The following is a 14,864-nucleotide window of genomic DNA, read 5'->3' on the forward strand; positions in this document are numbered from 1 at the left end:
GCTATAGGAGGATGGAAGTGTTTTAGAATGGTCACGTTTGGGGAAATCCTATCATTGATTATGAGTTCCTTCTGACTGAATTAAACAAGAGACATCTTTATTGAATTCCACAGCCACCTTGCATAACGTTGTGCCATAGCTGTTTTTAACAACACATAAAGATGTTTCCCTCAAGACTAGACACCCAGTCATGGGTTTGGCTACAGAGCATTTTTGGTGCATCTAACTAAATAACATTTACTGCTTTCATTTGGCCCTTTGTGTAGTGTACCACTCCCAGACAGACATAAGGCACCTGACTGTCTGTGAAATGCAAAATACCAACGAGAGGAAATGAATGAAATGCCAGTCGTCTCTGATGCCCTCTGTGTGCCTGACTGTCCAGCCCCTAAATTAGATGCTGCTGAAGAATAAGACATGTATCACGCAAACACAAACTGTCCTGAAAATCTCCCATTCATATTCATTAATGATGTACACTGACATTTCTTTTATGATCTCAAGTTGGGATTCAGCCCTGAGTGCTCAGACATATAGTAGGCCTAGTGCGGTAGAGAATGTCCTGTGGGTAATCTGGGTATGGTGTAGTGGGACAGTGCAGTACCTGGCAGTCTGCCATGAGGATGTGCTTGGCAATGATGTGGTGGTCTTTCTGAACGAGCAGTTCTTTGGCTCTCTTCAGCACACTCATCTCCAGGGGTTTGTTCTCCGCAGGCAGTAGCCTGGATTCAAACTCCCCCGGCCGGAACGTAGACGCGGTCTCCAACACTGGCCGCCGGAAGCTCCTCTCTTTCTCCTCCCCTGTCTTCTCTATCTCATCCAGCTCTCCTTTCCTCTCTTGTTCCACCTCCTCCTCTTCGCTGCCATTCTCCAGGGCTTTGATGGCATGGTGGTAGGAGCTGCGGTCCAGTTTGGAGCCATGGCTGCTCTTCTGATTCTCCTCTGTCCTCAGCCTCTCTACGTAGCTGTTGATATTGTTGTTGTTGTTAGGCTGGGGGCCCAAGCCTGGAGCCTGGAGCCTGTCCCAATCCGCTGGGCTGCAGGGGCTCAGCTCAAAGTAGTTCACCTCCGGGCTGCGGGGCTGGGGAGACTGGAGAGCCTGGGTCAGATGCTGCTTCTTGGGCTTCAGTGGGGGAACAGGGGGACCTGGGGCTGGGCTGGCCAGAGGGGCCAGGGGTTGCAGGTGTGGGGAGTGGGGTATCCTCATGGCGGGCACCTTGCTGGGCTTGGGGGGCGGCTTGGGGCAGAGCTGGCTTTCTGAGCCCCGGATGGCTTCTCCGGCCTGGGTCTCAAAGGCCATCCTCCTTGGCACAGTGGGACTGAGGGCCGGCTCACTGCCCGTCCTGAACACTGGAGACTGGGACCGAGGCTGATGCTCCATCAGCTGGGGCTGGGGCCTGGAGCCTGGGGAGTGAGAGGGGACCATCATTACCTGAACCTGCACACTGCAGCCTAGTACATACAGCTAGAGCCATGTCTGTGTTGTGTGGCTGTGGAGCTGCTGTGATGGCTGCTGTCTTTTAGTCCAAAGACTCAGACATCAAGCACATCTATCCATTTCCATTTCAACTTTTTTCTGCTCTGTAATCCTTTCAGAAATACATTTATCGCCATCCTTAGCTAATGTCACAATTGTCATTTCTGAGCTGAGGGTACAAAGCAAGGTTTTGAAGGCTTGTCGGGGCTGTAAATCCTCTGACAACAGGATATGAGAGAGAGAGAGCGAGAGAAGGTACCTACCTAGAGGAAGAAAGCTCTCTGACTGGTGGGTTTTGAGAGGCAACCTTCTCTCCTGAACGTGGTTCAGACACGCCGGCTGGCTTCCACACTTGTCTTTGTTCCTGATGGACAGAAAGAAAGAAACAGAGAGAGAAAGAGGTCAATTGGACTGAGCCCTTTAGCTACCAACAGAGGCACGTCCACTGGGCACACCACACCACTAAACCCTACTGAAACCTGATACATTGACGCAGTGTTTATGTAAAATGGTACTGTGTAATTTGAGGGGGTATTTTTTATCCTGGTTTGCCTTGGCATTGTGCTCAGAGGTTGGTATTCTCCATCCAGGCTAAACATCACTCCTTACTTACTTTGCCTCAGTAATGGTTTATTGTAGATGTATACTTATCTCTGTGACTCCCACATTAGTGTGACAAATTTGGAGTGAACATGTGTTGTTTGCATGGCAGGCTATACATGAACATTATACAGATCAAATTCCATTTGGAGTGACCCCTGTATGACGGAATGTACAGTGTCTATATAAGCTCCTGGGTGCAGAGGAGAATAAAATGAACTTTAATGTCGTAATAAATCAGCTGCAGGAAAGCATCTCCATTGTACCATTGTAACACACTGGCAATTCACCATGTCAAGAGCAGCCAACCCTGAACCTCCTTAGATAGCCTACTAACCTAAGCAGGTTCCCCCGTCCAAGGCTTTGGTCCTGGGTGTGTCCGTTCATGATGTTGAGGCTCAGGCGTTTGGAGGTCTGGCTCTTCCTCTCGGGCAGGGTCAGACCGGTCTCCACACGGACACAGGCCACCCCATACTTCTCCTCTAGGCAGCGCAGGGGCAAGGCCCTGTTGATGGGCTGGAAGATGATGGCTCCCACCACCTCCGTCACTGGCTTCCTGTTTCCTACGTAGTAGCGCACCAGGGCAGGCACGCTGTCGAAGCCCTCCTTCTCAAACAGGTACTGCACCCGAGAGTAGGCCTCGTTCATGGCCACCACCATCTTATTGATCTTGAAGTGCTGCGGGCTGTTCTTCCACTGGCAGGTCAGGACGTAGTTCCCAGGGCTGGACAGAGAGTCCCGGATCAGGAAGTCCCCGTCTCTCTGGATCAGGTTCTCTGCCACCTGGACACCAGAGGACACGTGTTGAGCACATATAGACAGAGACACATACACACAGGCATACTGTATAGCTCATACAAATGACTGTATTTTCAATATCACACAGTTGGAACTGTGTTTTCCTTTTGTCACACTTGTCTCACAGTTGGATTTGTGGCGACAGGTGTTCTAGTCCCTCTCACTGAATGGCCTCATTAACCTGCTTGGCTCACTGAATGTTTTCTCTAGGACTACTGTTACTCTACTGTAACATCCTGATACCTCCCAGCATGCTCTCTGAGCCCAGGCCACACCAAGCCAAACAGGAACTCATAGTCAGAAGGGTCAAGTGTCCAAGCCCCCAGTGTTGTGTAGAAACTCTCATACATTGGTCCACACTCTTGAGCTTTATAATCATATAATATCATATATCATCATTATAGTCATATAATATCATTATAATCATCCAACGGGCTTTGGAGAGGCGAAGGTCGAGTCATGCGTCCTCCCAAACATTACCCGCCTAATTCATCTTCTTAACACCCGCCCGCTTAACCCAGAAGCCAGCTGCACCAACGTGTCAGAGGAAACACCGTTCAACTGATGACCGAAGTCAGCCTGCAGGTGCCCTGCCCACCACCAGGAGTCGCTAGAACGCGATGAGCCAGGGAAAGCCCACCCAGCCAAACCCTCCTCTAACCCGGGCGATGCTGGGCCAATTGTGAGCCACCCTATGGGACTCCTGGTCACGGCCGGTTGAACCCGGTCCGTAGTGACGGCGATGCAGTGACTCAGACTGCCACGTCACACAGGAGGCCACCTGTTTGGTTTTTGAAAATGTCTGAATAATATTTAGTTAAATAATACAATTTCAAAACAAATGTGTCCACACTCCACTCCACCACTTATGTCATTCCTCCAAACATTTAATTACCTTACTATTTAATTAGCTTAGTATTGAACTAAGTATTTATGTTTATATAATCATGAGTTGGAAGGTTAAGGGTTTCTAATTAGACTTTTTAAAAGCCCTCTTCACAATAGGGCCGCAGTGACACCAGGAAGGAGCTTATTAAACCTGATTAGGATCACTTGGCAGCATGAATGCTGTTTTTCAGTATCCTTACATAAAGTCTCTGTCCTACTGAGGAGGTGCAGGCTGAGCTGTAAAACTGAGCACAGAGGTGTGTGTGTTTGTGTGTTGTGTGTGTGTGTGTGTGTACCAGTCTTATGCCACCCTGTCACGACTGCAAGGACAAGCTCAAAAGAGTTAAATTTCTTATTCAGGGTCCCATCTGTTATTTTACACACAAAGGCAATGCTTTGGGTTTATAAAGCCAGTCTGACGCATTGAAAGTAATTTGATTTATACCTCATTAAACTGCTAATTTATATTAAGATACATGTTAAATCCATTAGCCATGCAATGTTGTTTATATATTTCTGTTGTGAATGAATTTTGTTGTGAAATTTACTATCCTCGATGCACTGGCATGGAGAGAAACTTCCTCAATCACCTGAAGCTGCTGCTGTGTATTGTCTAATGGTAGAATGGGAGTGGACTGAGCTGGTCTTACTAGTTCTTGTTGAGAGACGCACAGTCTTGTGGGTAAACATGACAGTGTGTAACGTACCGTGTGCAGCTAGCCCGTGATGAGAATTATAGAGGCGTGGTCAGTGCCAGATCAGTGAACCAGCAGAAGGCAATAAGATAAGATGTCATTAATAAATGGTGTCATGTCATCTGATTAAGACCTGTGTGTGTGCTGAGAGACAGACTGAGCATCCTCACTGAAGCTGAGGTTCATGGAAAGAGCTCTGCGGTCTGAGCTCTCAGTACTACAGTATGTACACACACAGATGCAGTGTGTGTGTGTCAGGGCCACTGTTCTCAGTGACAAGCTCTTAGTGAGATAATGATGAAAGCACAAGGTTGAAATGAAGTCCATTTCAATGAACCATGCAGTGGGTGTCAAGCCTCATTCAGCCACAGCACGTCAAACTGACAGCCTCACACCATGGATTCAATACAGCCAAGTGCTGTAGAACGGACCTGACAAGATAAATACTTATCTCTGTTGTTGACTTGTCCTTATTTGTCTGATTCTGATCTGGCTCAACCAGTTTCAGACAAGCTGCCAGAGAATGAATCTGCTCTGTGTACATAGGCACTCATTTGAGCTGAGCCCTGGGTGTGAGGATGTCATCAGTGTTCTTCCTCATCCCCCTGATCTGATCCTGCTGTGCTGGGATCTGTCACAGTATGTCACAGTCTGTCATAGCCTCCTCCTAAGTCCCCACCCTCAGCCATGTAGCTTTCACTCTGCAGTCCACATAAAAGAAAGCTCCCTTCTGGAAACCTCTAGACACTCCGGGAGTTTTCACATATTTATGACAAGAACTGCCAGACAAAGTGTCTAAGCTCCCTGACTCTCCATTCACACAGTAGTCCACAGAGTGACCAAACAAAGCATTGTTTGGGATGTCATTATAGAGACGTTTGATTGAGCTTGGAAAATGTTATGTCTGCCCAGCTGTCCTGCCCTGTTGGGGCAGAGTATGCGGAAGGTTTTGCATGGTTGTCATGTTTTCAGAGCACCAGTGCATTTCACTGTCAGTCTACACCTGTTGTTTACGAAGCATGTGACAAATGTTATTTTATTTTATTTGCTGTGATTCCTCCACAGGGAGGGTGGGTGACCAACAGACGGTGCTGTGATTCCTCTACAGAGTGGGTGGGTGACCAACAGGCAGTGCTGTGATTCCTCCACAGAGTGGGTGGGTGACCAACAGGCAGTGCTGTGATTCCTCTACAGAGTGGGTGGGTGACCAACAGGCAGTGCTGTGATTCCTCCACAGGGTGGGTGGGTGACCAACAGACAGTGCTGTGATTCCTCTACAGAGTGGGTGGGTGACCAACAGGCAGTGCTGTGATTCTTCCACAGAGTGGGTGGGTGACCAACAGGCAGTGCTGTGATTCCTCCACAGAGTGGGTGACCAACAGGCCGTGCTGTGATTCCTCCACAGAGTGGGTGGGTGACCAACAGGCAGTGCTGTGATTCCTCCACAGAGTGTGTGGGTGACCAACAGGCAGTGCTGTGATTCCTCTACAGAGTGGGTGGGTGACCAACAGGCAGTGCTATGATTCCTCTACAGAGTGGGTGACCAACAGGCCGTGCTGTGATTCCTCAACAGAGTGCGTGGGTGACCAACAGACAGTGCTGTGATTCCTCTACAGAGTGGGTGGGTGACTAACAGGCAGTGCTGTGATTCCTCCACAGAGTGGGTGACCAACAGGCCGTGCTGTGATTCCTCCACAGAGTGGGTGGGTGACCAACAGGCAGTGCTGTGATTCCTCTACAGAGTGGGTGGGTGACCAACAGGCAGTGCTGTGATTCCTCCACAGAGTGGGTGGGTGACCAACAGGCAGTGCTGTGATTCCTCCACAGAGTGGGTGGGTGACCAACAGGCAGTGCTGTGATTCTTCCACAGAGTGGGTGGGTGACCAACAGGCAGTGCTGTGATTCTTCCACAGAGTGGGTGGGTGACCAACAGGCAGTGCTGTGATTCCTCTACAGAGTGGGTGGGTGACCAACAGGCAGTGCTGTGATTCCTCCACAGGGTGGGTGGGTGACCAACAGACAGTGCTGTGATTCCTCTACAGAGTGGGTGGGTGACCAACAGGCAGTGCTGTGATTCCTCCACAGAGTGGGTGGGTGACCAACAGGCCGTGCTGTGATTCCTCTACAGAGTGGGTGGGTGACCAACAGGTAGTGCTGTGATTCCTCCACAGAGTGGGTGGGTGACCAACAGGCAGTGCTGTGATTCCTCCACAGAGTGTGTGGGTGACCAACAGGCAGTGCTGTGATTCCTCTACAGAGTGGGTGACCAACAGGCAGTGCTGTGATTCCTCCACAGAATGGGTGGGTTACCAACAGGCAGTGCTGTGATTCCTCTACAGAGTGGGTGGGTGACCAACAGGCAGTGCTATGATTCCTCTACAGAGTGGGTGACCAACAGGCCGTGCTGTGATTCCTCCACAGAGTGCGTGGGTGACCAACAGGCAGTGCTGTGATTCCTCCACAGAATGGGTGGGTGACCAACAGGCAGTGCTGTGATTCCTCTACAGAGTGGGTGGTTGACTAACAGGCAGTGCTGTGATTCCTCCACAGAGTGGGTGGGTGACCAACAGGCAGTGCTGTGATTCCTCTACAGAGTGGGTGGGTGACCAACAGGCAGTGCTATGATTCCTCTACAGAGTGGGTGACCAACAGGCCGTGCTGTGATTCCTCCACAGAGTGCGTGGGTGACCAACAGGCAGTGCTGTGATTCCTCCACAGAATGGGTGGGTGACCAACAGGCAGTGCTGTGATTCCTCTACAGAGTGGGTGGTTGACTAACAGGCAGTGCTGTGATTCCTCCACAGAGTGGGTGGGTGACCAACAGGCAGTGCTGTGATTCCTCTACAGAGTGGGTGGGTGACCAACAGGCAGTGCTGTGATTCCTCTACAGAGTGGGTGGGTGACCAACAGGCAGTGCTATGATTCCTCTACAGAGTGGGTGACCAACAGGCCGTGCTGTGATTCCTCCACAGAGTGCGTGGGTGACCAACAGGCAGTGCTGTGATTCCTCCACAGAATGGGTGGGTGACCAACAGGCAGTGCTGTGATTCCTCTACAGAGTGGGTGGGTGACTAACAGGCAGTGCTGTGATTCCTCTACAGAGTGGGTGGGTGACCAACAGGCAGTGCTGTGATTCCTCTACAGAGTGGGTGGGTGACCAACAGGCAGTGCTGTGATTCCTCTACAGAGTGGGTGGGTGACCAACAGGCAGTGCTGTGATTCCTCCACAGGGTGGGTGGGTGACCAACAGGCAGTGCTGTGATTCCTCCACAGGGTGGGTGGGTGACCAACAGGCAGTGCTGTGATTCCTCTACAGAGTGGGTGGGTGACCAACAGACAGTGCTATGATTCCTCTACAGAGTGGGTGACCAACAGGCCGTGCTGTGATTCCTCCACAGAGTGCGTGGGTGACCAACAGGCAGTGCTGTGATTCCTCCACAGAATGGGTGGGTGACCAACAGGCAGTGCTGTGATTCCTCTACAGAGTGGGTGGGTGACTAACAGGCAGTGCTGTGATTCCTCCACAGAGTGGGTGGGTGACCAACAGGCAGTGCTGTGATTCCTCCACAGGGTGGGTGGGTGACCAACAGACAGTGCTGTGATTCCTCTACAGAGTGGGTGGGTGACCAACAGGCAGTGCTGTGATTCCTCCACAGAGTGGGTGGGTGACCAACAGGCAGTGCTGTGATTCTTCCACAGAGTGCGTGGGTGACCAACAGGCAGTGCTGTGATTCCTCTACAGAGTGGGTGGGTGACCAACAGGCAGTGCTGTGATTCCTCCACAGAGTGGGTGGGTGACCAACAGGCCGTGCTGTGATTCCTCTACAGAGTGGGTGGGTGACCAACAGGTAGTGCTGTGATTCCTCCACAGAGTGGGTGGGTGACCAACAGGCAGTGCTGTGATTCCTCCACAGAGTGTGTGGGTGACCAACAGGCAGTGCTGTGATTCCTCTACAGAGTGGGTGACCAACAGGCAGTGCTGTGATTCCTCCACAGAATGGGTGGGTGACCAACAGGCAGTGCTGTGATTCCTCTACAGAGTGGGTGGGTGACCAACAGGCAGTGCTATGATTCCTCTACAGAGTGGGTGACCAACAGGCCGTGCTGTGATTCCTCCACAGAGTGCGTGGGTGACCAACAGGCAGTGCTGTGATTCCTCCACAGAATGGGTGGGTGACCAACAGGCAGTGCTGTGATTCCTCTACAGAGTGGGTGGTTGACTAACAGGCAGTGCTGTGATTCCTCCACAGAGTGGGTGGGTGACCAACAGGCAGTGCTGTGATTCCTCTACAGAGTGGGTGGGTGACCAACAGGCAGTGCTATGATTCCTCTACAGAGTGGGTGACCAACAGGCCGTGCTGTGATTCCTCCACAGAGTGCGTGGGTGACCAACAGGCAGTGCTGTGATTCCTCCACAGAATGGGTGGGTGACCAACAGGCAGTGCTGTGATTCCTCTACAGAGTGGGTGGTTGACTAACAGGCAGTGCTGTGATTCCTCCACAGAGTGGGTGGGTGACCAACAGGCAGTGCTGTGATTCCTCTACAGAGTGGGTGGGTGACCAACAGGCAGTGCTGTGATTCCTCTACAGAGTGGGTGGGTGACCAACAGGCAGTGCTATGATTCCTCTACAGAGTGGGTGACCAACAGGCCGTGCTGTGATTCCTCCACAGAGTGCGTGGGTGACCAACAGGCAGTGCTGTGATTCCTCCACAGAATGGGTGGGTGACCAACAGGCAGTGCTGTGATTCCTCTACAGAGTGGGTGGGTGACCAACAGGCAGTGCTGTGATTCCTCCACAGGGTGGGTGGGTGACCAACAGGCAGTGCTGTGATTCCTCTACAGAGTGGGTGGGTGACCAACAGACAGTGCTATGATTCCTCTACAGAGTGGGTGGGTGACCAACAGGCCGTGCTGTGATTCCTCCACAGAGTGGGTGGGTGACCAACAGGCAGTGCTGTGATTCCTCTACAGAGTGGGTGGGTGACCAACAGACAGTGCTATGATTCCTCTACAGAGTGGGTGGGTGACCAACAGGCCGTGCTGTGATTCCTCCACAGAGTGGGTGGGTGACCAACAGGCAGTGCTGTGATTCCTCTACAGAGTGGGTGGGTGACCAACAGACAGTGCTATGATTCCTCTACAGAGTGGGTGGGTGACCAACAGGCAGCAGGAATGACAGGGCCCTGAATGAAATAAGTGTGCAACTGGATACCCAGTCGTAGCTGTTGGCAACACGGGAACCCCTCCCCTCTTTGCATGCTTTCATTGGGCTAGTCATGTTTCACGGTAAGCCTCTCCCTTCTCTCAGCTCCATCTCTTTATTGAACTCTTTCACAAAGAGCCAGCGTGTGCCGCCGGCCGCAAAAACAATACCTTATCAAAAATCCTTTGACCCAAGCTAAAATAAGGCTCATGATAAATCATTAAACAGCAGCTGAGTTGTTCCTCCAGAGAGTGTGTGTGTGTGTGTGTGTGTGCATGTTTGTGTGGCTATTTACCACCACAAACCTATGCTGGCACTAAAACCGCACTCAACGAGCTGAATAGGGTCATAAGCAAACAAGAAAATGCTCATCCAGAGGCGGCACTCCTAGCAGTGATTTTAATGCAGGGAAACTGAAATCAGTTTTACCAAATTTCTACCAGCATGTCACCTGTGCAAAAAAGTTCTAGATCACCGTTACTCCACACACAGAGACGCATACAAAGCTCTCCCTCACCATCTATTCTGCAAATCTGACCATAAGTATATCCTCCTGATTCGTGCTTACAAGAAAAAACTCAAATTAGAAGTACCAGTGACATGCTCAAAGGGAAGTGGTCCGATGAAGTGGATGCTAAACTACAGGACTGTTTCACTTTCACAGACTGGAATATGTTCCGGGATTGCTGGCATTGAAGATTTTACCACATTAGTCACCGGCTTCATTAATAAGTGCAATGACTACGACGACGCCCCCACAATGTGACCATATGTACATATGCCGATTACAGGCAACATTCGCACTGAGCTAAAGGCTAGAGCTGCCACTTTCAAGAAGCGGCACACTTATAAGAAATCCCTCTGCGACCTCCGACAAGCCATCAAACAGGCAAAGCATCAATATAGGAGTATGATCGAATCATACTACGCAAGTCATCACGGATTACAGAGGGAAACCCAGCCGCGAGCTGCCAAGTTGACACGAGCCTACCAGACGAGCTAAATGCCTTCTATGCTCGCTTCGAGGCACTCAACACTGAACCATGCATGTTCTGTACGACTGTGTGATCACACTCGCCAAAGCCGACGTGAGTAAGACCTTTAAACAGGTTAACATTAACAAGGCCGCAGGGCCATACGGATAACCAGGATGTGTACTCAGAGCATGCGCTGACCAGCTGGCAAGTGTCTTAGCTGATATTTTCAACCTCTCCCTGACCCTTTCTGTAATACCTACAGTACATGTTTCAAGCAGACCACCGTAGTCCCTGTGCCCAAGAACACCAAGGTAACCTTTCTAAATTACTATCGTCCCATAGCACTCACATCTGTAGTCATGGAATGCTTTGAAAGGCTGGTCATAGCTCACATCAACACCATCATCCCAGACACCCTGGGCCCAATCCAGTTCGCATACCGCCCCAACAGATCAACAGATGACGCAATCTCTATTCTCTACTCCACACTGCTCTCTCCCACCTTGACAAGAGGAACATCTATGTGAGAATACTGTTCATTGACTAAAGCTCATCACTAAGCTACGGACCCTGGGACTGAACCCCTCCTTCTGGAAGTGAATCCTGGATTTCTTGACGGGCCGCCCCCAGGTGGTGAGGGTGGGCAATACCACATCCGCCATGCTGTCCCTCAACACGGAGGCCATTCAGAGGTGTGTGCCTAGTCCCCTCATTTACTACCTGTTCAACAACCATCATTAAGTTGCTGATGACGGTGGTGAGACAGCCTATAGGGAGAAGGTCAGAGACCTGGCAGTGTGGTGCCCGGACAACAACCTCTCCGTCAACGTCAGCAAGACAAAAAAGCTGATCGTCAACAAGACAAAGAAGCTGAGATAAAGGGCCGAGAATGCCCCCATTCACATCAACTGGACTGTAGTGGAGTGGGTCGAGAGCTTCAAGTTCCTCTGTGTCCACATCACTAAGGATCTATCATGGTCCAAACACACCAACACAGTCGCGAAGAGGGTACGACAACACCTCTTCCCCCTCAGAAGGCTGAAAAGGCTTGGCATGGGCCCTCAGATCCTCAAAACGTTCTACAGCTACACCATTGAGAGCATCTTCACTGGCTGCATCACTGCTTGGTATGGCAACTGCTCGGCATCCGACCGCAAAGCGCTAAAGAGAGCAGTGCATACGGCCCAGTAGATCACTGGGGCTGAGCTCCCTGCCATCCAGGACCTCTATACCAGGCAGTGTCAAAGGAAAGCTTTAGAAATGGTCAAAGACTCCAGCCACCCAAGTCATAGATTGTTCTCTCTGCTACTGCATGGCACGCAGTACCGATGCACTAAGTCTGGAACCAAGAGGACCCTGAACAGCTTCTACCCTCAAGCCATAAGACTGCTAAGTGGTTAGTTAAATAGTTAACCAAATATCTACCCAGACTATCTGCATTGACCCTTTTTGCACTAACTTTTTTGACTCATCACATATGCTGCTGTTTATTATCTATTCTGTTGCCTAGTCACTTTATTATATTGAGGTAGATGTCCTGCCTCGTACCCCTGCACATTGATTGACCCTGTGTACATTATATATTCAAGTTACTTATTGTGTATTTATTATTACTTTTCTGTTATTTCTCTATTTTCTTTCTCTCTGCATTGTTGGGAAGGGCTCGCAGGTAAGCATTTCACTGTCAATTTACATCTGTTTGTTACGAAACATGTGACAGAAAATTTGATTTGATTTATTTTTGTATGTGTCTGTGTGTGTGTTACCTGTCTGGGAATGGCTCCATGGTACCAGGCGTGGCTGCATGGCTCCTCACTGGCCATTTTCAGCTCTTCCTCCAACTCTTTGCGTAGTTTCTCCGGCGGGCCCTCCATTATGTACTTGTCCCTGGAGAACTGCACATAGACAGGAACAACAGCTTCTTTCAGTACTGGGATCCTCACAGACATGGATGCGCACTGCACTGACTGTCTGCTCCTGTCTGTGTGGTAAACCTTTTAAATGTAACTCTCCCTCTACTGTATCTACCTCTCACACTTTCTCTTTCTCTTTCTCTCTCCCTCTCCTTCACTCTGTGTAAGCAATGTGTCATACATGGCTCTCCGCCCCTCTTTGTGTTCTGGGCTGTAATTTCCCAGAGCCACACCATGCCGAAGGCTGCAATTGGCGAGGGCTCTACCTGCCTCTGCTTTGACTGCTGTGTCATATCCTGGTCTCGTTGCCACACCCCTCTGCCCCGCCCCAGCGTGAGGCCTCAGGGCGGAACACAACACAACACACCTACCTCTACCTCCCTCACCTGACTGCTGTGACACACTCACTCATATAGAGTGCAGTGTGTATACAACCAATAAACTTTTATTTTATTTTATTTGACAGAGTCCAGTATGCCGGGCTGTTGTGACACACTATGATTTACAAAACCTATCCTCCTTCACAATCAATAGACTTCACCTACACACTCTTTTTTTTACCTTTATTTAACTAGGCAAGTCAGTTATTTTCAATGACGGCCTAGGAACAGTGGTTTAACTGCCTTGTTCAGGGGCAGAACAACAGATTTTTACCTTGTCAGCTCGGGGATTCAATCTGGCAACCTTTCGGTTACTAGTCCAACGCTCCAACCACTAGGCTAGCTGCATGTCCTGCATTGAGTTTTGTAAACACATTACAAAAGGGATTGGTCTGTTGTTGTGCAACCTCTGTCTGCCCGCAATATACCAGTATCTATGTCGATAAATGATCAGAGTAATACTGAAATTTCCCTCCTGTGGCGCCACTCGTGGGATTAAAACGAGCTTCAGTTTTCTACTTCATTAACTAGAGGTCCAGTAGACCCAGCCAGAACAACACACTCCATAATGTTTTATAATTGTGTAGCTCTTTAAACAAACCCCCTGGAGATGACAGGCAGGATTAGACTCTGGAGGAAATTACTGTAGCCATTGTGCTATTTTAGATGTTGGCAACAAACCTGCAACTTTCCAAAACACAATCTGAGGATTACTAGGGGCTGCCAAGACCTGGTTCATAAAGAGATGAGGAGGTTGTGGGAGGAGGGAGTTGATTGGCTATTCAGCATTGACCCTAAGGGTGAGCGATGACCAGTAGGATTATTGTGTTACATCAACTCAATACCTTTCTCCAGTGACCAATATTATACTTGGTTTTCTAATAAATTGTTGTTTGTGTACAACCTCTGCATTAACCTTACTTGCCTAGTGCCATCTTTGTCCCTGCACACTACAACAATGATCTTTCTGGGAATATTGACAATACAGATGAACATTGATCAACAACAATGATGTAATATGACAATGGCCTTCGGGACAGAAACTCTTCACAGCTGTATTTTTCCCTTTAAGGGACTGGGACAGGACAGGAACATATAGTATCATATACCCATTTGTCCCCTTCTAAAATAGCATGAGGCCTTCTTGACATTGGCTAACTGTTAGGAATGTTCAGAATGCACAGTGTTTTGCCTATCTGACCACTTCCAGAAGCAGTGACGCAGTATTGTGCCGAGCTTAACAGGCTATTTGTTTCCACTGTTTAACCCACGGCTAAATATGTTAGACTGCGTTCACCTTCGACCCCAGAGAGAACATCCGGAAGGACTGTAAATTTGAGTTTTCTGTTATGGCCGACATAATTATATGCCAAATAAAAAAAGTAAGGCTCCAGGAAATGGTGTTTTATTTTTGCGGGTGAAGGGGGTAAGCATTGGAAACTCAAGCTTGAGGTAGTATGGAGCTATTTATTTTAGCAGTGTCGTTCCATGTCAAATCAGCAAGCCATGACACCCACCATCTCAGATTGCTATGAAATCATTTCTGTAGTTTGAAACGGATAAGAAAAGCATTCCTGCAACATTATTCTGTTGAAGTATAATTTGATCTCTGAGAAATTTTGCTAATTCATTGCACCCAAATTTGCCATTTATAGGATTCATATAATATTCAATACATATAGTACCTAACATCTGATTTGGACCAAACCTGTTTCTAACAATGAGTAAGAGATGAAGAATCCAAAGAAATGGTCAAAAGCCACCCACAGACCCCACACGCTAATTCCACCCTAACAAGAGTAAACAGTATCAGTTCCCTATGTAAGACAAGTAGTATGGAGCTGCGGCTCAGAGTATTATTTCTTCATCCTATGTAACGTATTCTCAGTGAATTTGATTATGTTTTATTTTCCCTATTCAGAGGTTTATTC

At 49.1% G+C, this 14,864-nt stretch overlaps 1 protein-coding gene across 3 annotated transcripts in view; it reads right to left on the reverse strand.

Moving 5' to 3' along the window:
* The window catches only part of LOC115108418 (breast cancer anti-estrogen resistance protein 3 homolog), a 113,011-nt gene that overhangs the window by 2,728 nt on the left and 95,419 nt on the right, over window positions 1–14,864 (reverse strand). For all 3 annotated transcript variants that reach the window (XM_065009050.1, XM_029632707.2, XM_029632708.2), the window contains 4 exons: window positions 12,407–12,535; window positions 2,415–2,860; window positions 1,741–1,841; window positions 605–1,404 (listed from right to left, as the gene is read on the reverse strand). In XM_065009050.1, the coding sequence (XP_064865122.1) occupies window positions 605–1,404; window positions 1,741–1,841; window positions 2,415–2,860; window positions 12,407–12,535 (1,476 nt within the window). The remainder of the gene's footprint in view (window positions 1–604; window positions 1,405–1,740; window positions 1,842–2,414; window positions 2,861–12,406; window positions 12,536–14,864) is intronic.

The sequence above is a fragment of the Oncorhynchus nerka genome, linkage group LG24 (genome assembly GCF_034236695.1).
Source record: "Oncorhynchus nerka isolate Pitt River linkage group LG24, Oner_Uvic_2.0, whole genome shotgun sequence".
NCBI lineage: Eukaryota > Metazoa > Chordata > Actinopteri > Salmoniformes > Salmonidae > Oncorhynchus > Oncorhynchus nerka.